The following is a 22,030-nucleotide window of genomic DNA, read 5'->3' as shown; positions in this document are numbered from 1 at the left end:
TATTATAATCGGCGAATCCGCGTAACGGTGCGCCGCGAAAGGGCGACCCGGGCCCGTTGTTTACGCGCGAAAATCAGCGTGGGAAGCGATGACGCCTGTATCGGCCTCCCCCGACCCACGTTGGCCGTCGGCGACTTTTAATTGACAGACCGAGGCATTCGGAGATTCATCTTATTTCTAGAAACCTGTTCTTTGCAACCGTATCTTTTTTTTCCTCCTTTTCCCTCGACATCTGATTATGTATGTTTACCTCGTTCTAAGTGCAGAAAATACAATGTAGTGCAGCTGCGGAAAACTTGTACTCCGGAATAATCTGGCGGGAAATATGAACGCAGAGTCGCATAAAAATTAAATAGGAAAAATGATTTAAAATGTAATTTTGATCAGTTATCTGTAAGCGAAATTGTCGGGTGCGGTAACTCCTCTTTTTTTTTTGGAGTATTAAGATGTTTGAGGAGTGTCTTTTGTGTCAAACTGTTGGATTAATCATGTGCTAATTGTTTAATTGTCAGGATCACCTTGGCGAGTCGGCATCATGCCTGCACCGAAGATGTCAGTGATCGGTGATTCCATCAGGCTGGTACCCGCTGGCAGTCCCGCCCTCTTCGAGCTGTCTGCATTAGGTTTCAGCAGCAGCGAGATCGACGTTCAGATCATAAGTGAGTGTCGGTCTGTTGATTATTTTGAATGAACAAGCCGCAAGTATGTTTGACACGTCACGGATAAATTGTAGCACCTTCGAAGAGGCACATTCCTGCGAGAATCGACGAGGAGCCCGGACGTTCCGGCGAGTTCCGCGTCGAGTTCACGCCCACCGAAGTGGGCAGCCACCTCGTGGAAGTCAGCATCGCGGGACAGAAGCTACCGGCGGGACCACTCGTCGCCAAGGTGTACAACAGCAGTCTGATCCAAGTTACTGACGTACCTAGCGCCGTGGTCGGACATGCCTGTCAATTCAGAGGTGAGACATTAGGTCGCACCTTACCGTCTCGCGTCTGTGAATGTGTTTCAAACCTGTAATATTTGCAGTGGATGCCAGCGCTGCTGGAGAAGGTCAATTAGAGATCTCCATAAACGAGGGAGAGGTGCCCAATCACGTTCAAGTGGTAGGCGGTGGCCGTTGCCTCGTATCCTTCACCCCCGAGGTCGCCAAGCCGCATTATATCGACATAAAGTTCAACGGAGAAGCAGTACGCGGATGTCCTTTCATCTGCAATGTGTCAGACACAAGTAGAGTCACGTTGAGTTTGAATCATTTAGAACTTATCCCGGTCGACCAACCTGCCAGCTTTCACATGGGAGTCGACGGAAGCGGCAGCGCGGAGTTAGCGGTTTACGTAAGGGGTAAGTCAAACTCGTTAAACATTTTTTACGATAGAAATTACGAGATAATTCCTTCGATGTGATATATTTCAAGATTTTTAGAAAACTTCAATAATACATTTATACATTTATGCCATCAGATAATTATTATACTTAATTACTTGCTGGATAATCACACCTGGATTTTGTCTTTTAGGACCAAACAGTGAGTTGCCAGTTAAAGTCACTGGTAACGTAAGCAGCGGTTTTACCGCGGAGTTTATACCGAAGGAAGTGGGAGTACATTCAATTAGCGTAGAATATAATGGCTATCCCGTGAATGGCACGCCGTTTTTGGCTAAAGCATTCAACGCGGACAAAGTGCTAATCGGGCCTGTAGCTAGAGGCAGTGTCGGTCAACCAACCCACTTCACTGGTATGTAATAGCATTGAAAATTAAGTATTTAATTCCCGAGATACAATAAATGTTTCTAATGCATTGTATTGAACCCGAGAATTCAATTGATATAATATTTCTTGTCAATCAGTCGATGCAAGTCAAGCTGGTGAAGGAAATCTGGAGATCACGATATCGGCTCGCGGCCAAAACATACCGACTCAGGTAACGCCGCAAGGAAACGCGCGGTTCTCCGTCAGTTTTGTGCCGTTTGAGGCATGCGAGCACGTTATCAACATTGCCTTCAACAAGAAAACCGTGCCTGGCTGCCCTATAGTGACAAGGGTGGGCGGCGATAGTCACGTAACTGTGAGTGGACAGGCATTAAGCAGCGCTGGATTAGGACGGCAAAGCTATCTGACCGTCAGTAACGTTGCCGGTAGCTTGGAAGATTTAGAAGTTAACGTTGAAGGTAATTGTCGCTGCATGAAATTCGTTCCACGATACCGCACGAGTCACAAAGTAATTTTCTTATTAGCATGTATGTGTGCTTTATTTGAGAGATTGTAAATTAATTATTTTAGCAGGGTTCTATACGAATAAGATTTTTTAAAAATATGCGATCGATGTTTTCTCGCAAAATTATATTTCTGTTAAGGAATATACACTTGTGACACATGTATGTGAATGTACACAACTTACACGCACATGCATACGTGTATATATATATATATAACGTCACCAACAAAAATGCACAGAAGCATCCATGTATTAATTCACCTTGTACTTAATACCAGAGAGATTTCCTGTTTTGTTTTTAATGTCACGAACGTATCGACGTAATTGTCGTGGAGACTTGTACAGAATTGTTCATCTGTGTCTCGTTAATCTATATAGCTTGAGAGCAATCCTGTCTCTCTCTGTTGCAGGTCGGCCAGCTTTCAGACTACGACATTACTAGACCTCTCAGAAACTAATCTCCCTTTTATCTTAATTTGTGGATTAATGCACACGGTGGTGGGTTCCTAACTCAGTTTTCTGAAAAGTCTTGCATAAGGGTAGCCTAATTATCACTTTACTCACACATTTCTCTTGTACTCGTTGGTTACCACTTGAGAGTATTACGAGCGCTTAATTTTGGTTTTACTGATTGTGGGAGAGCTAAGGAAGTCGTATCTAATCACTTCGTAATCACCCACTTTTCTTGTGTGCTCGCGAGGTGTATTTGACTTGTGTCAAAGCCATGTTCATGGTGCTATATATTTACTTTAAGTTGTGTATAATCGTTAAACGTTCCAATGCAATGATACGTGCCTTTAAACTGAGATTTCAATATGCAATTGTTTCAATATGCAATGTGCAATGCCTTAACAAGTGCCAATATTTCTTCTCTATTCCAATATTTCTTCTTTAACTAGCATACATTTACATTATCACGTTCAATCTCATGGATGAACGAAGCTGTTATAAAATATTTTTTTCTATCTGATAACACTTAGTACATAATTTTTTTAATGCGTCTTCGTTCTGCCGCGGTTGCTCTGCTCAGCCAAGCATGTTGGAAACGTATTAGAGGATAATCTTACATTAGTTCCCCCAAGCGCGTTTGAGCCAAGCTGAAGCGAACTAGATGTATAACGTATATAAGGTCGAGATATACGGCTTTCTCCCATTAGTCACAGTAACAATTTATTTATCGTAGCCATTTCTTACGCGTAGTCCGCTTTCTTTAACGTTGCTTGTTGCGAGTTTACGTCATATATAACAATAGCGAGAGCGATCGGACTTGCGCGAACCTCTTCGCTGGCCGCTCCGGTGACCCTGCGATCCACCCCAAGTAGATGGCTGACTCTAAATAATATTAAACGACTAACCCGCCGGACTTGATAGGACCCAATGGACAGGCCGTACCTGCTCAGGTCACTGACAACAAAGATACGACATGCAGCGTGGCGTTCACACCGAGAGTCGTCGGCGAGCACCGGATATCGGTGAACTATCGAAACATCCCGGTGGTCGGCAGTCCGTTCAGCTGTAAAGTGTACGACGTCACCGCGATAAAAGTGAAGGATGCGAAACGCGGTGTCATCGGCATGCCCGTAACTTTTTTAGGTACGGTTTTTATATTGCTCCTACGACATGAGTTTATGCGAGTTATGCGAATTTGTTGGTAAATCTTGTTTTCTAATCCTAGTCGAGACTAGTCAGGCGGGACCAGGTAATCTAGAAGTAACTGTAAACGGCGGACGTGTGCCGACGTCGGCACAGGCGCAGGGTCCTCACACGTACGCGATCTCGTTCACACCCCGAGAATCGATCGTGCACACCGTGGACTTACGTTTCAACGCGGAGGACGTGCCTGGTAGTCCGTTCAGCTGTCAGGTATCTTATTTCTCGTTCTACATCATGAATTCGTAAACTGAGCACGAGAGTGTTCTATTATTTAAAATTAAAATTATCTTGGTAATTCTTAGTATGCATTATGTGATGTAAGATGATCCAGGTTTTATTCAACGCGTTTGTTCTATTCAACAAACTATATAGGTCAGTGATACGGCGAAAGTGCTAGTAACCGAGGTACTTGAGAAAGTATCTGTGAATCGTGTCGCGACCTTCACAATAGAGGCCGACGCATCTCTCGGTACACCCGTCGTCGAGGTGCTCTCTCCTACCAGAGAGAGTTTATCTGTACACGTTAAGCAGAACAGTCCTGGTACCTACACTGCTGGATTTACCCCGAAGGATACTGGTGCGTAAATTAAGTAAAAATACTATTGTGAAATTATATATCGTGTATTTAAATTAATTATTCACAATATAGGCGATCACAGCGTCGAAGTAAAGCTCAATGGATCGCACGTGGAAGGCAGCCCGTTTCTCGTTAAAGCTTATAACGCTGATAAAGTCAAGGTGACGGATATAAATAGCGGGGTCGTTGGGAAACCGATATTCTTCAGCAGTAAGATAATTTTCTTTAATTCTCTTTGTAATGCGACGAACCAATTATGTAAAATATGTTATAATTTTAATCTAGTCAATGCCAGTCAAGCCGGGGCTGGAAATCTGGAAATCATAGTCGCAGTGAACGGCAAGAACGTTCCGAATTATGTGCAAAGCGAGGGCAACGCGAAGTTTAGGGTCAACTTTAAGCCACAAGAAGCCGCTGTACATAGTCTCAGTGTTCGTTTCAATGGAGAACCAGTTCCAGGTAAGAATAAAATTTATATAATTACATAGTTTTATTGGTTATACGTTCCGTTTATTAATGTCCCATCTGAATTCCCAGGTTCACCGTTCAGCTGCAAGGTGATAGGTGCGGGTCAAGCGACAATTTCCGGTCATAATCTGAAAATGGGTGCTGTGAAGCGGTTGATGTCCTTTACCGTGGATCCCCAGACTCCGTCCACGAATTGTGACGTTATCGCGACGCCACCATCGGGTATCGCTCTGCCCATTACCATCGAGCCCATCGACGGCAAGTACAACGTGAGCTTTGTACCCACGGAAGTCGGTAGACACAACATCAGCGTCCTGGTGGACGGAGAATCGATAAAAGGCTCTCCGTTCGCCTGTAATATTTATGACGTGACTAAGGTAAGTTCCGAATTGCGTGACTGTAATATGTTAAATAATTTTAACGTTAAACTCAACGCTGTCATAATGATTGCAGGTACATGTCTCCGGTCTCACGGAGGCGTTGCTTGGCCAGGCAACCACGTTTACCGTTGATGCCGCAGAGGCTGGCGAGGGAACGCTGGAGCTGGTGGTGAGCACGGAGAACAACACTGTTAAAGCCGAAGTAGTGGCTTGCGCTCGTGGTCTTTACGACGTCACCTTCGTGCCACAGACGATGAGTACACATTATGTTAATATCAGCTTCAACGACGACAATGTGCCAGGTTTGTGAACAGTTTAATTGATCAACGTCGATAAAAATCAACTTGAAAGAGACTAATTATGTTTTCTTTATATTAGGAAGTCCATTTAAGTGCCCCGTCGTTAGTGGCATGTTACATGGTCCATCGATGGTTCGAGTCGGTAATACGGCATACATAGATATGGATATGTCTGATTTGAATGGTCCTGTAGCCGCGGAAGTAACCGGTAAATTATTTGCCTAAATTACCACGATTATGAGAATTTTTTTAAATTTAATTATTTATAATGTATTTTATGATTTTCTTTTTTTGTTTAGGCCCGGATGGAATAATTATTCCGTGCACGTTAACCAAATTATCGTCCAGTTTATATCGCGTGGAAGTTCGAACGCGACAAGTAGGATCGTACAGTATAATATTCAACGACGGACACAAGATGGTCAGTTCGCAGACACTCCAAGCTTTCGATCCCAGCAAAGTTTCCATCAAGGAAATAGCGGACGCGGTTTGTCATCGGCCAGGAACTATTTTAGGTAATTATTAGGATGTTTAAGCTTTAATAATTGGTCTAGTAGATATTAATTTAGTAAGATGTAAATTATTTTTAAAATAAAAATACGCATTTGATTTCTTTCTTTTACAGTCGTTGCATCAAAGGAAGCTGGTCCTGGTAAATTATCCGTCAATGTGCGTGCCGGTGGTGCGGATGTGGACAGTCTAGTAAGAGAAAGGGAGAATGGTGTCTATGAAATTGTGTTCCATCCCACGCGAGCCGCGCCTCACAGAGTTTACATAAAATACAACGAAGTCCATATTCAGGGTATCTTATGTTTCTTTAACAAAATTATTCTCATTGTGCTAAAGTTTATGAACATGAAAACTTTAATTATAAATTATCAGAGATTATATATCTTTATTTATAAATATCATATATATTATAACTTAGCTGTACTTATTTTTTTATTAATACTTGACGTATTCTAATTTAGCTTAATAATACTAATTTGCAGGGAGTCCATTGGATGTGACGGTACGTGGTCCTACGGGAGGACGGGAAGTGACGGCCACGGGATTAGGTCTGTATCAATCGTGTGTTGGAAAAATAACATCTTTCACGATCGAGACTCTCGGACGTCCTGGCAAGGAGTTTGACGTCGTTATCAGCGGTCCGCAGGGTAATGCCGTACCCGTACGTTGTTATCAGCATCGCGACGGCAATCTGCTTGCCGAATTCACGACGAATAGCGTTGGTAAGATCAGAGAGAATCGTAATATATGATATATCTTGAGAATTTATTTCTCAAAGAGAAACTGAATTATCATTGAATTATCTTAGGCACATATAAAATCGACGTGTTGCACGGAGCGAAGCCGGTATTGGGCTCGCCATTCTTCTGTCAAGCTTTCGACGCGGCTAAAGTAAAGCTTCAGGAACTAGGTCCCATGACGATTTCTGTTCACGACCACATCGCATTCAAACGTGAGTGATAGTTACAATGCGTGTATTGCATGCATCTTCCTACACGCGTGATCGATGTAGTAGTAAATGAGATTAAACATATGGAAGTGGGCATAAAAACATTTTCAGCAATTATAACAATTTTGCTGTAGCCACTTGCGAATTAAAAGTGTCATCAATGTTTTTTTTATTTATTATTAACAAACTTAACATAAAACTTAACAAAGGCCAAAAATGCACCAGAAATCTTAAAAAAAGGCAATCGATTTTATTATGAATTTTATTCGATTAACATTATTATTTTATAAGATAGTTAATGTAAACTTTAAAGCTTATATTCTCTCTCTCGTTATATTTTCTAAAAATACCTTTCATATGCGTATTACATGCGTATACGATTCAATTTTTTCGTTAGCGTGCGAACAAGATTGTTTTCACGCGCGAAGAAAGTATCGACGTGACCTAAATTGAGCGATACGATCGGAATCAAGTTATCGGAATTTAGAGAAACGCGTCATGTTAACTGCTAATTAATCGTTTAGATTGGAACGTGAACGCGCGAAGGCATAATATTATTCAAGATGTAAGTGTATTTCACCGTTGTGTCCGGCGCGCTTATGTAAATGTGCCGCGTACGCATAGGCGGGAGAAAGTGGCAAGCGTTTTCTAGTGCACTATGCAACTACGTTTCAAGGCCGTAGAACATAATCGCAGCAGATAGCTCAAACGTAGACGTAGACTACTTTCAAATAGCCTTGCGCTACGCGCATAATGAACAGTCACGATACACATCGCGCGCGGCACGATACCAATTGAAGAGTGCGACCACTCGTTCGTTCGGCGACAACAGACGTAAGAATTGCGGATAATCGTTTGCGCAATTCGTTGGATGATTACAGTGATGAAAGCCGACGCCGGGACGGCCGACCTGGACGTGACGGCGACAAGCCCATCGGGCCAAGAGATCCCGCTGCAGGTCACTCCGCTCAACGATGGCGCCGAGATGATCGAGTTCTCGCCTAGCGTGCCCGGCACCTACATGATCAACGTCACTTACGGTAATTACGTTTAGACGTAAGGAGCTTAATCTTGAGAAAGAAGTCTCTCGCGTTGTTTGTATTTTTTATATTGTATTCATAATTGCTGGCGATAGGCGGATGTTCCGTACCTGGAAGTCCAGTGGTATGCACCGTCGACGCGGTCGGGCAGGCTCGCGCGAAAGGCGAAGGATTGCTGAGCGGTCATGTGGGTAAACCGGCACACTTTATCGTCACCGGCACGAGAAGTCCGCCGGCGGTTCAGGTACGACGTAGTACAGAAGTTGCTTCGTCAAGTTGTGCGTAGGATGTACGGGATTCTTTTTTAATTGAACCGTGCGCGTCGCAGGTGGACGGACCGGACAGTGTTTCTAAGGCCACCATTGAAGCCGGCGCTAATCCCGGCACGTGGAACGTGTCTTACGTGCCGAGTGAAGTCGGAATGTTCGACGTGAGGGTCGTTTCCGCCGGGCAACAACTGCCGGGATCTCCGTGGCATCCGAAGATCATTGACACGCGGAATCTTCGTGTTATCGGTGAATAATTGAAACGGTATTTAATACTCCCAGGATGTTTCTGTTGAACTTACGATTGCATTCGCGATTGATTATAGGTGGCTGGTCCGCTGTATGCGATGATATTGGTCGCTTGAAATTGCATCCGTCGAACAAGATCAGCTTTGACACCGCAGAGGCCGGACCCGGTGAAATCAGTGGAACTGTCGGGGATCACCCTCTCGCCTTCGAAATGACATCTAGCAACAGGTTGAAGCTCGTTCCGCCGCAGATGAGCAACGGCGAACATCGTCTGGAGATACTGTTCAACGGCACACCGTTTCCCGGTGCACCGAAACTCGCGCTCGTGCAGGATTTGGAGGTTTCTCATCAATCAGAGATTCGATTTTAAACACGCTTTCAACTGCATATTTTACTGCAATTATCGTTGTTGATTTTTTTAGCCGCCAGTGCAGGACACAAGCCGAGTGTTATTAAAGGGACGAGGATTAACGTCGGCCAAGTGCGGCGAGGAAGTCAGTTTTACCATAGACGGTTCTCAAGCCGGTAGCGGAACTCCGAAAGTGCAATTGTTTTCGCCTACCAGCGAACTTAACGTCATGTTACAACATTTGGGTAAGAAAAAGAAAGATAAACGAAGTTAAATGGAGATGAAAAATGCAACTCTAAATGTTCTTTGGATGAAACAGGCGACAGCGTTTATCGTGCAAGCTATATACCGCTAACGCCGGATCCGCTTTTGATGACCGTGTCGTGGAATGGGAGACAATTGAAGGGTTGCCCATTGCAAATTAACGTTACGAGTGCGGCCGACGCGTCTAGAGTTATCTGTTCCGGAGATGGACTGAAGCATGGTGTCGTCGGACAAGAAATCAGAAGTTTTATCGATACTAGAAGAGCTGGACCAGGTAAAAACTCGTTTCGCGCTTATAATAAAATTATAAGTATATATTACTTCCAACATTTTTTTTAATTGAAGACTCGTTTCGCAGGTGAGTTAACGGCGCATTGCGTTGGACCGCACAAAGTAGCGTATTGCGAGCTGTACGATCACGGCGATGCCACATTCACGTTGAACGTGAAGCCTCAGGAAGCGGGACGACACGCACTAACGATCAAATATGCTGGAGAACACGTTCCTGGTTCTCCGTTTACGTTACGCGTCTCCGGAGCTCCAGACGCTTCAAAGGTATCTAATACTGAATATTTCAGTTTGCTAACAAGAATAGTAGTTCCAAAGCATCCAAATTTTCCAAGTTAAAATCTAGCGTTCATTAAGTTTGATATATTTCAGTCAATAAAACTAAGGATATTAAGATACTTATCGAAATTAAATTTTAATTTTAATTAATGTCCGAAACATTAGGTTCGTGTCTACGGACCGGGAATCGAGCACGGCGTACTGGCGACTTTCCAATCGCGATTTATCTGCGACACGCGAGGCGCCGGCGCCGGTCAGCTTACAGTGAGAGTACGTGGGCCTAAGGGAGCGTTCAGGGTGGAGATGCAACGAGAGACTCAAAAGGACCGAATCATTCTCTGTCGGTACGATCCGACGGAACCCGGGGACTATAGAGTGGAGGTTCGTTGGGCTGGTGTCTTGGTGCCAGGTTCTCCGTTCCCCGTTAAAATCGTCGACACGCAAGACGAATTACTAATGCTCACACAAGTAAGAATTACATATAATTATCCTTCTGACTTTATATATAAAAATTATGGAGAGAAATGCGATTTGATCGTATACGAACATTTAAACGAAATACATAATTAAATGCTTATAACTCATATTATATATACTATTATATATTACTTTTAATGAGTTGTGTAACTGTTTACATGATTATATTTAATGGCTATTGTACAAGTGGCATTAAAATAGGTACCGTAATGTCTGGATGTATGTAATTTCAGGGCGGAGATAATTATTCGACAGGCCATCATACTATCACATCGTGGCGTGGATCGCAAGCTATATTGTAAAAACGCCGCGGCTAACATTGTTATATTTTGTATGGACTAATATATTCGATAATATATGATAATTATTGTAACTTATGTGCAAACGTTTCCAATAAACTCAACATTCCGATTAAATATATATATATTTATTTTCAGGCTACGTATTCGTATGTGGAAAAATTATGTACAGTTTCTCAATTTCAAGATATCTCAATCTATATTCATATCCTGTCTCAGAAACCTCACCGATTCTTTTTCTTTTCCAGCTTACTGAGATCCCTAAAGATATCCTTCTTCACCTGCTTTTGCTTCATCATCTTCTTGGCTTCCTCCTCTGCGATTTTCGCCTGGTACGCCGTTATCCTCTTTGTCATGGCCTCCTTCGCCTGTTTCTGTTTTTGCGTGTAATTCGTCCTGATCATCTTCATTATACGCGCGATCTTCTCTTCTTGGGGCTCGCGTACTACGGCGACTCTGCCTTGCTTGAATTTGGGTTTACGCAAGTGCGGTATGGACTCGAGTTTAGGCTTGTCCCTGTACGGGAGCTCCTTTTGCAACTTGCGTGGGATGAACAGCGGCCTGAATACCTTGACGTTTCGCTCAACCGGCGTGTATATCGAGTCTTTGTTGGATTCGGCGTGAATATTCATCTCTCGCTTCAGCTGACCCGTAGTCTTCATACCGCGCCATCGATTCTTCTCCGCGGGTGGCAACAGCAGCGATGTCACCGGATTGTAGAAGCGCGGCACGTCGACCTTGTACCACGTCCTGCAAAATACTATGTCGCTCAGCATTATCTTATCCTCGAACGTGGCGCGGAAGCAGCCTTCCGGCTTGGCAACCGCCTTCTTGATTTGACCACGAATACCCGAAACCGTCTTGATTCGGGCACCTTCGAACTTGGCGACCTCGAGCGCGCTGTTGAACATGTCCTTGATGAACGCGGTCTTGCGGTAGATCTTCATTGGCACGCCGGTGAGCTTGAGCTTCTTCACCACCTGCGTGCTCTTGTCCAACTCCACGATCGCACCGGTCGCCGCGATACGGAAACCCGGCTCTCTGCTCGCGACGTCCTGCACCGCCAGAACTCCGGTACCCTGCGGAGTGATCGGGCCCCAAAAGTGACCCATGCACGCCGCGTGCTCCGGCGTGTATTTCAGCATCCGGTGACGCAAATTGTCCTCCAGTTTGGAGTAAATCGGCAGCGACTGAAATCTACGCCAGCCTATGGAGAATATAAGCGGGTCGCGACTCTTCAAGATCCTTGAATACCATCGGTGCTTCTTGATCCGCGTCTGCACGTAGCCGATGTTCTCCTCGCCGTGCAACAGGCCGCCGATGATGATCGGATACGTCGGGTCGAGATGCGTTATCAGCTCGGACGGTACTGCCTCGATTTCCACGCGCACGTACATGCCAGGACGGTAGCCCTCCAGCTGGACCCTAATATCGTCGTCCAGCCCTTCGAACTCTGACTTGTTAATGCCCGCCTGTCTCTCTACCTCGGCCTTCAGCTCGTCGTAGTACGTTTTCTTTTCCGTATTGTCATACTCCGCGTCGAATTGCTCTTTCAACTTCTTTTTCTTTTCCAAGAGCTTCTTCTGCTCCTCCGTCTCGTCTGCCGACAACTCCTTGGGAGCCGCGTCCTCCGCTTTATGCTTCTCCCCGGTCTCTAGATCCTCGAAGTCACCATATAGATCCTCGTCATCCAGCTTTAAAAGCTCCTCGGCATCCTCCGATTCCTTCCACTTGCCCGTCACGAAACGATTGATCAGTAATGCCTTGTTCTCCTCTTCCAGCCAATCGCGTGGGCTCTCCATCGTGAAGAAAACAGACTCCTCCTGATTCTGCAATTCTCGCTCAAGTATCGTCTGCTTCTGCTGCTCTTGTACCACGCGGAATATTCCACCGATATTCTCGCCGAGCTTCTCCTCCTCCTTGTCCTCTTTCTCTTCCATCACGTTACTATTATCGAATACTCCGTAAACCATCTTCATTAGGTTCTTGTTGCTTTGCGCGCGATTTACATAGGCTTCTCTCGCTTTCTCAATTAAATTCCTCCTCCATTTAAATTCATCCGCGACCTCCTCCTCGCTCTCATCCATCTTGATGTCTCCTTTCTCTTCTCCTTCATCTTCTCCTTGTTCGTCTTCTTTTTCGGAAGCATCGTCTTCGAAATCGCTGATCCGATCTGCATCATCCATCTCTAATCCCGCGCGCGAGTCTTCGTCGCTGAGCTCGTCGAAGCTTTCGTCATCAATGTCCCGCTTTTCACGTTTCTTTGTTGCCTCCAACAAACTCAGTGCTTCTGAGATCTTATTTTTTATCAATTTATCTGATTCTTTACTCAAGGAATGATACACTCCTGCATTTTCTTGAGGAATATCTATCTTCTTATTGTTCGTTAACTCAGATTCATCGAGATCTACATCGTCATTTTCGATAGCTGAATTAATTGAGTCTCTCTTCTTTTTCTTTTCTACATTGCCTTCCCCAGTGTTTTTCCTCTTAACGCCCTTTTCATTAGATTTTTCCGAAGTCTCCTCGTCGCTCGATTCACTTTCGTCATTTTCATCCATTTTGTACTCATTATCGTTATCACTGTCATCATTTCCATCCATTTTGTAGTCATTATCGTCATCACTGTCATCTTCGTCATCTTCATCTTTATGTTTTATTAGATTATCACCATTATCCTTGTTCAAGGTATTTTGTGCAGCTGCTTCGTCTTTAAATATTACTTTTCGTCGAACTCTTCCATTCTCCGTCACCAATTCGCCCGTATAAGGAGCCATACTTTCGTTCACGTCCTGCGACTTTATCGGCGCGGCGTCGCTGAACAGTTTCAGCTCGCTGTGCTGCAGTTTCTGGTCCAGCGTCTCCTGCGTATCCATTAAAGCGCCAGCTAAACCTGTATCCTCTTCTTTGAAGGAATGGCTGCCACCCAACTCCACGTAAACGGCGTCTTTGTCGTAAACTATGCCACCGACGCCGGAGAACGGTGCATAAATCAGCCGTTCCTTCTCCACTAGGGCTCGCTTCTTAATCTGCTCCGGTAGCGGACAAGGATCCGGCAGAAAGTTCACATCCTTGATCCTCATGTCACCGCAGCCAGGTATATGAATGGATGTCTCCTTGTTCAGAGGTATTCCTCTGACGTATCTGGAAGCAAATTCACTCACTTATTAAAATGTATAATTAAGACTTTGATACATGAAATTTTGATTAACTTTAAAATGCGTTTCAGATACAATCAATTTGAAGATAACTCAAGATCAACTCAATTATCTCATATACATACCCGTACAAACTGATATTTCTGTCAACCTTTGGATTCTTCCTGATCAATTCCGGTGGCGTCAAGTCCTCCAATCTATCAGCGAGTATGTAAGGATGGGTGGTGCGCCAATTCAAGGGCCTGAATTTCATGACCGATATAAATCGGGCCAGATTCTTTATCTCCGTGCGGAGGTACTCGTCGTGCAGCAATCCAGAGAGGTAGAACAATTTCGCGCCGGCGTACACCTCCGTCCAGAACCGATGCTTCAACGTCTTCTTGGTCTTCCTCATTTGCCTCGCGTTCTTTATCAGATCCAGGTGAGTGAGAACCCCCATAATTCTGGGCATACCGTGCACCTGGCATATGTTCAGAAACTCAAATATCTCCATCTCGAATCCGAAGGAGGCGTCCACCAGCAGCAGCACCAAGTCCGCCACCTTGGCGATGTCGATCATGCTGTTGACGTCGTTGTTGCACTCCATGAAGGTGATCCTTCGCTTCTTGCCCGACACAACGGTGACCGGGCCGAGTATGTTGGTCAACGGCTGTTTGACGTAGCTCTTGATCAAGCACTGAACGACCAGCGACTTTCCCACCTTCGGCGGTCCTACCACAGCCACCAAGACCGGCGGTGGCTCCAAGGGCGTTCTGTCGACTAAAGGTATGTGCTGCCTCTTGGTTTCGATATCCTCCTTCCGCCTGAACCTCCTCTCCGCCTTGACTGTGGAATGGAAGGTGAACGCTTTCGGATTCTTCTGCTTGTCCGACAGTTCCTGAACGTGCGTCTTCTTGGCCTTCTTCTTCTCCGCCTTACGGCCCGCATTGCGGTCCCTGTGGCTCTTGTGCTTCACCGTATCGTCCATCGCGGACGACATATCGGCGCCTGTTTACTTTCTCGCTCCTTTCTGCTTATTAGTGTCAATTAGAAGCCCGTAACATATTGCTGTAATAATAAAACATTACTGTAGTGTATATCAACAAGTTTCTAGCCTAAAATTACCGACACGATGTCTAGGATTTCTATATTAAAATTACATTTGTCGATTTGTCAAATATTTGGAAATATTATTTTTGTAATATTTATGGGCTTTTAAATTAACAGAGATATAAACTTACTCCGCGAAAAGGGAAATTAGTTAACAATTATGCACACAAATACAACGCACGTGGGCAAGTCCTCGGGTCCTCGGTTTCAAATTTTAGGTTATTTCACGCATGGATTCAGCGCTCCCGGCTCCGTGCTCCGTGTGAAACAAATCAAGCCTTCACTACTATATTTTTTATCGTAATATGATAACGTGCCGAATAGCGAACATCGGTAAGGTAGAAGCAAAACATAATCGGCAGAGATATTTTCAAGAATTATAATTTCGAGATTTCAAGAAGATATATAATTTTTTTTTTTGAATTTTTATTATTTCTTGTCTATTTTTTCACAATTTTACAGCACAATTTTAAAGCTTACATTAATTATTTTTACTGCTTTTTTAATGTCTTAATAAAATTTATATTATTTATTTCATATCTTAAATATTTAGTCAAATTATTCTTAATCGAGTAAATAAGATCGTCACACACAAACGGGGTTTTTGCCGAAATTTATTCATCATCCAGATATGAATATAACATAGCACTCAAAGTGTTAATTATTAATTACATTAATTGAAATCTGAATTCGATTGAAAAACTTTTAGAAGTCTTTGCGACTGACGAAAGAGTATAGTTTTCTTCTCAAAGTTTCAGCACCAATGACAACACAAGTACAAATTTCTCTAACGCATATAATGCATTTTCCCGCAATAATTAACTTACGCGCGAATTATTGAATTTTTCTTTTATTAGCCGTCGGCTCTTTTAAAACTATCCTATAATCATTTCCTACGAGTATATATAATTTAGAAAGAAAAAAATTTCTCCTCAATTTAACGCTCCGCGCACGTGTGCTCGCCTGAAGATCGATTGTTGTTATTTTTCGTCATACGGCCCACGCGATAATACGCCTCACGTGCTCCAGATCTCGTCCGCGTAATGCAAACGCGGAGGTATAACGTGTCGCTTAAAACCGCGGTCAGGAAATTGCCACGACGAAGGTAACGAGCCCTCGCGCGGACCCTTTAGCACCGAACAATGCTGCGCGGCGATTGGAAAGTCATCGATCATGTATCCTAATTCGCGCGGTGTGCCGGGTGATATTGTAAAATTTCCGACGATGATCGATCGTCCTCGAACTCCCGGGAGAACCGACGGAGATCGTCCGGGTTGATCACCGCAAACGCGGTGCCGCGCAACTTCGCGTCAGTCGTCGAGGTACACACATCACGATAACGAGAAAAAAAGAGCTAAGAGATAAATATTCCGCAAATAGAATATATAGTTTTTCGATAAAGCAGAGAGTGGATTTTGCGGCAATCGCGATGAAGCGCCGTCGCCGGTTTCCATCAGCGCGCGATTTACATTGATACGAGCGATTAATATATAAAAACCGTAATGCTTTTTATATCGAGACTTTTATACTCCACGCTAATATAAATATGATAAATAAATAAATAAATATATTTATGATATGATGTATAATAATAATAATAATAAAATAAAATAACTTAATTAATGACGTTAATTTAATTAATTATAATTAATTGTAATTAAAATTAATTATAACATAGGAATAGAATAATAATACATATCGCGGACAGACGATAGGAATAGAATAATAATACATATCGTGGACAAATTTTCTTTGACGTTCGTTTCGGCCTGAAACTCGAAATGCCACTTGTGAATCTCTCATACGTTTACACGACTGTTCGCCCAAGGTCTTATTGTAACACGTTGAAAAAAAAATCGGGGTAGTTCTCCGCTTAATGAATCGCTCGTGTCCGGTTTGCGCATTGCAGTTTCGGTCTGTCAAGCCGGACTGACAGCTGTCGCCTTTTAAAATCGCGGCCGAAAAAATTGTTTAATATACGAGCGTACGTACATCGCGCCGCGCACTTGTCCCGCAATTGAACCGCCTTGGACCGCGGCGAATCGCCATGACGACTGGGGTGGCGACTTTCAAATGGGGATGTAATTTTAAGGGTGCGCGCATTTAAATTCAACCGAGCGCCGCTCGTGAGTATACAGAGTTACTTTCCCCAAACGCGCTTTTTTTTTTCAACGGAAATCGCGCGCGTTTTTCTTATTACGATGGGAACTCGGGGGAATTGTAGCAAATGGACCGTGAATCCGCTTTGGAAAAAGAAATTTCGCGTACGGTGCACTGTTAAATATTAGAGAATGAAATTTAAACCAATACCTTGAGTTGAATAACATGTTATTTTCAACTACCATGTGTGTCAAAATTCATTATTTTAACACAAAGCAAAATTATTTTAACTCCATTGGTTTAGTTAAATTAACGACATATTAAGTAGGAGTAGGCGAACTATATGGTTAAAAATAACTCAAAATGAGTATACATAATTAGACACTACGAATTTAACAGTGGTGTACCTCTGGTAAGACATATTAAGTGACTATTCGTGTCAAGTACTCCGGTACATATTCCACGACAGCAAATATAACTTACGTAAAAATGTGAGTCTTCGTCAAAAGCTTTAATTTATTTTAATTTGATTGCTGTAAACGCTAGGCACGAGGAATTAGGGGGATATATCTCGATTTAGAAATCGCAAAATCAATAGCGCGATAATCGAAACCGATTAATTTAATGTTAAGTGTGAATGTGACTTGCCGGTGGCAGATCAATCCTTCAAAGGGCGCAAGGGACACAGATGGTGCTAGACGTCGTGATTCGACGAAATCGGGAGAATCCTGCCGCCCTATGTGCCCTTAATTGGGAAACAAAGATATCTCGTTCGTGTTGTACAATTTTATTATCCGCGTGTCGATTCGACTAAATGAAATTAATCGAGGAGGTCTAACTGTAAAAATTTATTGGTAAATCAATCGAAGGAAAAATTCTTTTTGTAGATGTCTATTTGTATCCTTTGCATGCACGAGAAAGAAATTAAGTTTCTTCGGCTTATAACTTTAAATTCGTAGTAAGTACTTAGCGCGCAATGAAAACTGGGACAAAAGGAAATAAATCGAAACTATAATAATAAAACAGAATACATGATTTATATAAAAATTTTATTTATTTATATATGTAATACACATTTCTTAATCTATAATAAATAATATATTGAATAACGAGCTGCAACTGACAAAAAAAAACGTGATTGAAGCGTTCGTTATTAGCGCGTGCAGGATTAACGCGATAAGTTCGTGAAATAAGGGACATACGCGCGACGTGTAATTTCCACGATAATCATCCCTGCCCAAATTTTCCTTATTTCACGACCTTGTTGCGGCGTGCGGCGGCGCAACATCCAGTCATCGCGGCAGATTTACGAGGGCAAACATCGGGAGGAGCGAGCGGGCCGCGAATAATGCAAACGCCTCATAATCGATACCCCGCTCGACCGTCATCGCCGCCGTAACGTGATCGGTGATAAATTCATATTTCCGATCGGTCCGCGTCACGATCGCGGGCGGCGATCAACACAAATCGTAAAGCGTTACGACGGTCCTCCGCCTCGCTTCTGGTCGGGCCGCGTGCGCGGGACAATGTCTGCCAATTATCGGACGATTGTCGGTGGCCGCCAACTGTCGGTGGTAGCCGGTCAAGTTGCCGGTTGATCGGGGGAGTGACTGACCACTGCTTCGGTCGAGCACGTCGTTAACTTTTGTCCGCCAGAAAACTGGTCCATCCGGTGCGCTTCGTTTCCGCGAGACGCAAATTGCGGAACAGTTGAGAGAGTCGCGTAACGGGCTGCGTTATAAAGCGGTCGTCACATCAATATGACGCCTCACAATTGTAGAAAATATTATAAACTTAAAACTTTATTATACATTTTATTATAAATTGTAAATGTGTATTCTTCTATCTGCAGTTCGAGGTGTATTCATAATAGTATTTGATATATAACTTTGTTTGGGATCACATCATCAAGTCATCCGGAGACTGGTTGGATTTCTGGGAATTTCCAGGAAAATATTAGATATGATTGTTAAAAGCGACGGAGTTTTCAGAGATAACAAGCATAACTAGATTGTTTCTATATAGTTTGAAAAATAATAATTTATTTTAAAACGTTTCAAACTTCGTTAAACATTTTTACATTGAAAGACAAACCTTCTATTTTTTTTATCATTACATCTTGCAAAGAAGATGTTTAAAAAATTACGTGAAGTAAGAAAAATGTATATAGTAAACCCAATTACAAGCATTCGTAAAAATCAGTAGAACAAAATATTACAGATTTTTCTGCGTCATTCTCCCTCCATAAATAATTTGCAAGGGGAAAAATGGAAACGAGAAAAAGAGAGAGAAAGAGAACTTCGGGCGATGTTGCGGAAATTCTAATATTGTTGCAATCGCGGTCGACCACGGCCGGGCAAATATATATCGCGGCGGTCCATCTCGTATCAATCGTGCCTCGTGTTTTTCTAAGAATACATCCGCCCGCTCGCCGACTGGTGACGAGAGCCACGAATACGTAATTTTATGCGTGTTTGCTTTACGCATGGGGACCACCGCTCCGCGTGTGCGCGTTTTGTATATGACGTTGGGACGGAGGTGTCCTTACTCCCTCCCGCGCGGCGCGTTGTTTGTCCAGAAGATGGACTGACCAGCGGCTAAATCCACTCGACATCAGCGCGCGTATATATGCATGATTGAAACGAAATTATGAATAAATATTTGCCGATAGAAAGCACCGGGCTTTCCGCCCGCTCGGAGGCGATCGTCTCCGAAATTGCGAAACGCAGAATATTTTTTTTTTTAATTCGATAGCGTGTATAAATCTGGTGTCGTTTAAATTGTCTTATAATAAATAGAATTCTTTTTGTCGGCGGAGAGGTTCCTAAATACACCTGCCTCCCGTTTCCCAGGCGCGCGTTCCGGTAATGTCAGGTGTAACTTCGCGTCCTCGGCTATAACGGAGTTAACGTGCGGCGCAAATAGCGATTCTACGGCAATGGAAAAAAGAAACGTACGACTATCGAGGACTGCATAGACGGGCACGTTCCTCCTGTTCCCTCGAAAAGAGTAACGCGGACACGCGCGTGTGCGCTTCTTGGCGCGCATGTGTGTACGCAAACACCTCGATTTGCGCCACGTGTCTTCACGTGCAGAAGTCGCGTGCGGACCGGAAGTACGAGGACGGATACTTTGGCCCTACTCACGGCCCGTAATACGGAACGATGTAAGTCATTGATATCGTAACCTGCGCGGCGCTTAATGGGTGCCGGATGACTCACACAGGCAGCGTCCCCGTTCTCTTTCTCGAGTCGGACCTTTTTCTTTCTTTTTTTTTTTTAGATAGGGACGAATGCTTTAAATCTTCACGTATCGATTTTCCGCGCTCTATCGAGCTCAACCAAATTGCCTGCAATGCAGAGAACACGCCGCCACACGAATAAGTCTCATTTATAAAGTCAAAGATCAATCGCGCGAGATTTCGCGGAAGTGATATTAGATGGACTCTATTTAAATCGACCCTTTCCTTTCGTTCGAGAGCCCAAATATAAATCGTAGCAGCAAACTGCACATACGTAGGTACGTAAATCGCTGAGTCGAGTCGAAAGATATTTAATAAGCTAAAATTTCGAAGCGCGTCGATCTTTAAATAAGATAATCCAAAGAGGATCTTCGGCGAAGATCCAACTCCCGACAGAGAGTCGGCATTTGGATTTACATCATCCCTTTATAAAATTCCAGCCGGGGAGCGCGCGATCACGCGATACCTATGGGAACCGGGTGTCCTCTCGCGCTCCTCCTGTCCAGGAGGGAGGAGGCATTAAAAGGCACGGCGGGTCCGCGCGCAGGAAGATATTACATAATACGGAATAAGGACTATCCGTAGGGTGGGCTCTCGTGAGCTCGGGGCGACGAAGAATGGCCGATCGGTGGTGCGAGGCGCAAAAAAAACGGGCACGCGATCCACTTTGTGCGATTCCTCCCTTCCTCTCGTTCTCTTTCTCTCTCCTTCTCTCTCTCTCTCTCTTTCTTTTTACCTCGTCTCGCGCCCTTGATCGCGTGATGACGTGTGCTGGACGTGTGTGCACGCGACGCGGTGTGCGCGTCTCGCGATACCCGCTGCGATCATCGTCGCGCCGTTTTCATCGCTCGCCCGGCATGCAATCGCCCGGGAAATAAGGGAACGATCTGCAAGACGTAGCCGTAGCGCGATGTTAATCTGCATTAATCTCTGTTTACGATATGCAGTTTCTCGGGAAACTGATTCGCGTGTGTAATCCGACGAGAGATCGATATTTTTCGGAACTTCTTTGCGTCGTGCATAATTGCAAGAGCGAAAATGTTGTTACATGCAACACACATTGTAACAATTTTAAAATGCTCTCCGCGTTTTAAAATATATTACATTTATAATACCCTGTTTTAATTTTAAAATATTGTGATAAAAGCTTTGCGAATCTCCACGATACCGAGAAGCATTTTCGATCGCATTTATTAAGTTTCCTTTTAGATACATAAAAGAAACGAGTTTATATTAAAGAAAAATTTATATTAAGAGATGAAAGATAAAAACGTGAGAAACGTGAGAGCCCTCGCTATATTTTTTAGATTAATTTTAATTAAGGAATGCTAAGAATAAAATTGTGTACGGATTTTACTTCTTTTTACGGCTTTCTCGAAACATGTTCACGCGCGTTTCGAATCAAACTTTTCCCAGAATGGTTTTTCAATTTACTTTCCGCATTTCATGTCGCGTAATCGCGCCCGGTCGATCTCCGCTGAAAAGTTAACGATACGATTAGTCAGCTCCGTTCCCAGGCGCCGATAATCATGCGAGCGCGTGCCGCGTACAATTCCTGTGTGAACTTTATCGTGATCGCACCCCCCTGCTCCTCCCTCTCTATCTCCGTTTCTCTCTTCCTCTCTTGCAAACGTTCCCCCTTCCGTACTCCTGACACGCGTGAACGTCTCCGCGACGTACGTACGAGCGTGCGAACGCAGAAGGGGGGTTGCCCCCTACGCGAGGGTGGCACCGGAGTGATTTTATGGTGACGCGCGCCTACCTTTTCGAGAGATTGAGGCATCGGCTGATTGTCTTTTACCGAATCTTTCAATTTTATTACTCGTTCTCTCTCCCTCGAAAGAATAAAAAGGCCTTTCTCCCTATTTACAGAGGTA

The 22,030-nt window shown here is 43.8% G+C and overlaps 2 protein-coding genes across 7 annotated transcripts in view; one reads left to right on the top strand and one right to left on the bottom strand.

Moving 5' to 3' along the window:
• Nucleotides 1–10,682, top strand: part of Jbug (filamin-type immunoglobulin domains fbug) — a 35,197-nt gene extending 24,515 nt beyond the window's left edge. For 3 of the 5 annotated variants that reach the window (XM_071710511.1, XM_071710512.1, XM_071710513.1), the window contains 26 exons: nt 513–659; nt 734–961; nt 1,030–1,344; nt 1,520–1,738; nt 1,851–2,171; nt 3,590–3,811; nt 3,894–4,081; nt 4,244–4,448; nt 4,521–4,658; nt 4,734–4,907; nt 4,986–5,293; nt 5,370–5,598; nt 5,675–5,803; nt 5,895–6,110; nt 6,221–6,397; nt 6,588–6,827; nt 6,914–7,057; nt 7,936–8,094; nt 8,190–8,338; nt 8,423–8,609; nt 8,687–8,949; nt 9,032–9,203; nt 9,278–9,496; nt 9,581–9,777; nt 9,955–10,257; nt 10,500–10,682. In XM_071710511.1, coding sequence (XP_071566612.1) covers nt 513–659; nt 734–961; nt 1,030–1,344; nt 1,520–1,738; nt 1,851–2,171; nt 3,590–3,811; nt 3,894–4,081; nt 4,244–4,448; nt 4,521–4,658; nt 4,734–4,907; nt 4,986–5,293; nt 5,370–5,598; nt 5,675–5,803; nt 5,895–6,110; nt 6,221–6,397; nt 6,588–6,827; nt 6,914–7,057; nt 7,936–8,094; nt 8,190–8,338; nt 8,423–8,609; nt 8,687–8,949; nt 9,032–9,203; nt 9,278–9,496; nt 9,581–9,777; nt 9,955–10,257; nt 10,500–10,568 — 5,318 coding nt within the window. In that variant the 3' untranslated portion in view covers nt 10,569–10,682. Of the gene's footprint in view, nt 1–512; nt 660–733; nt 962–1,029; nt 1,345–1,519; nt 1,739–1,850; nt 2,172–2,628; nt 3,812–3,893; nt 4,082–4,243; nt 4,449–4,520; nt 4,659–4,733; nt 4,908–4,985; nt 5,294–5,369; nt 5,599–5,674; nt 5,804–5,894; nt 6,111–6,220; nt 6,398–6,587; nt 6,828–6,913; nt 7,058–7,935; nt 8,095–8,189; nt 8,339–8,422; nt 8,610–8,686; nt 8,950–9,031; nt 9,204–9,277; nt 9,497–9,580; nt 9,778–9,954; nt 10,258–10,499 lie in introns of those variants that run through there. The other 2 variants (XR_011718717.1, XM_071710514.1) reach the window with 2 other exon arrangements.
• Nucleotides 10,678–15,078, bottom strand: LOC139774947 (ribosome biogenesis protein BMS1 homolog). 2 transcript variants are annotated; one of them, XM_071710517.1, is made up of 3 exons: nt 14,994–15,078; nt 13,849–14,770; nt 10,678–13,709 (listed from the first exon to the last, which is right to left on the bottom strand). In XM_071710517.1, the coding sequence occupies exons 2-3, from the start codon at nt 14,700–14,702 to the stop codon at nt 10,790–10,792; spliced, it is 3,774 nt and encodes a 1,257-aa protein (XP_071566618.1). In that variant the 5' UTR covers nt 14,703–14,770; nt 14,994–15,078; the 3' UTR covers nt 10,678–10,789. The 2 variants fall into 2 exon arrangements, with proteins under 2 accessions (XP_071566618.1, XP_071566617.1); XM_071710516.1 differs by having other exon boundaries at nt 14,944–15,049.
• Between the last annotated feature and the right edge of the window lie 6,952 nt (nt 15,079–22,030).

Source organism: Temnothorax nylanderi, unplaced genomic scaffold (assembly GCF_030848795.1).
Source record: "Temnothorax nylanderi isolate EJ_2023f unplaced genomic scaffold, tnyl_v1.0 TNYL_tig0090_pilon, whole genome shotgun sequence".
NCBI lineage: Eukaryota > Metazoa > Arthropoda > Insecta > Hymenoptera > Formicidae > Temnothorax > Temnothorax nylanderi.
This window is presented reverse-complemented; position numbering and strand designations above follow the sequence as displayed.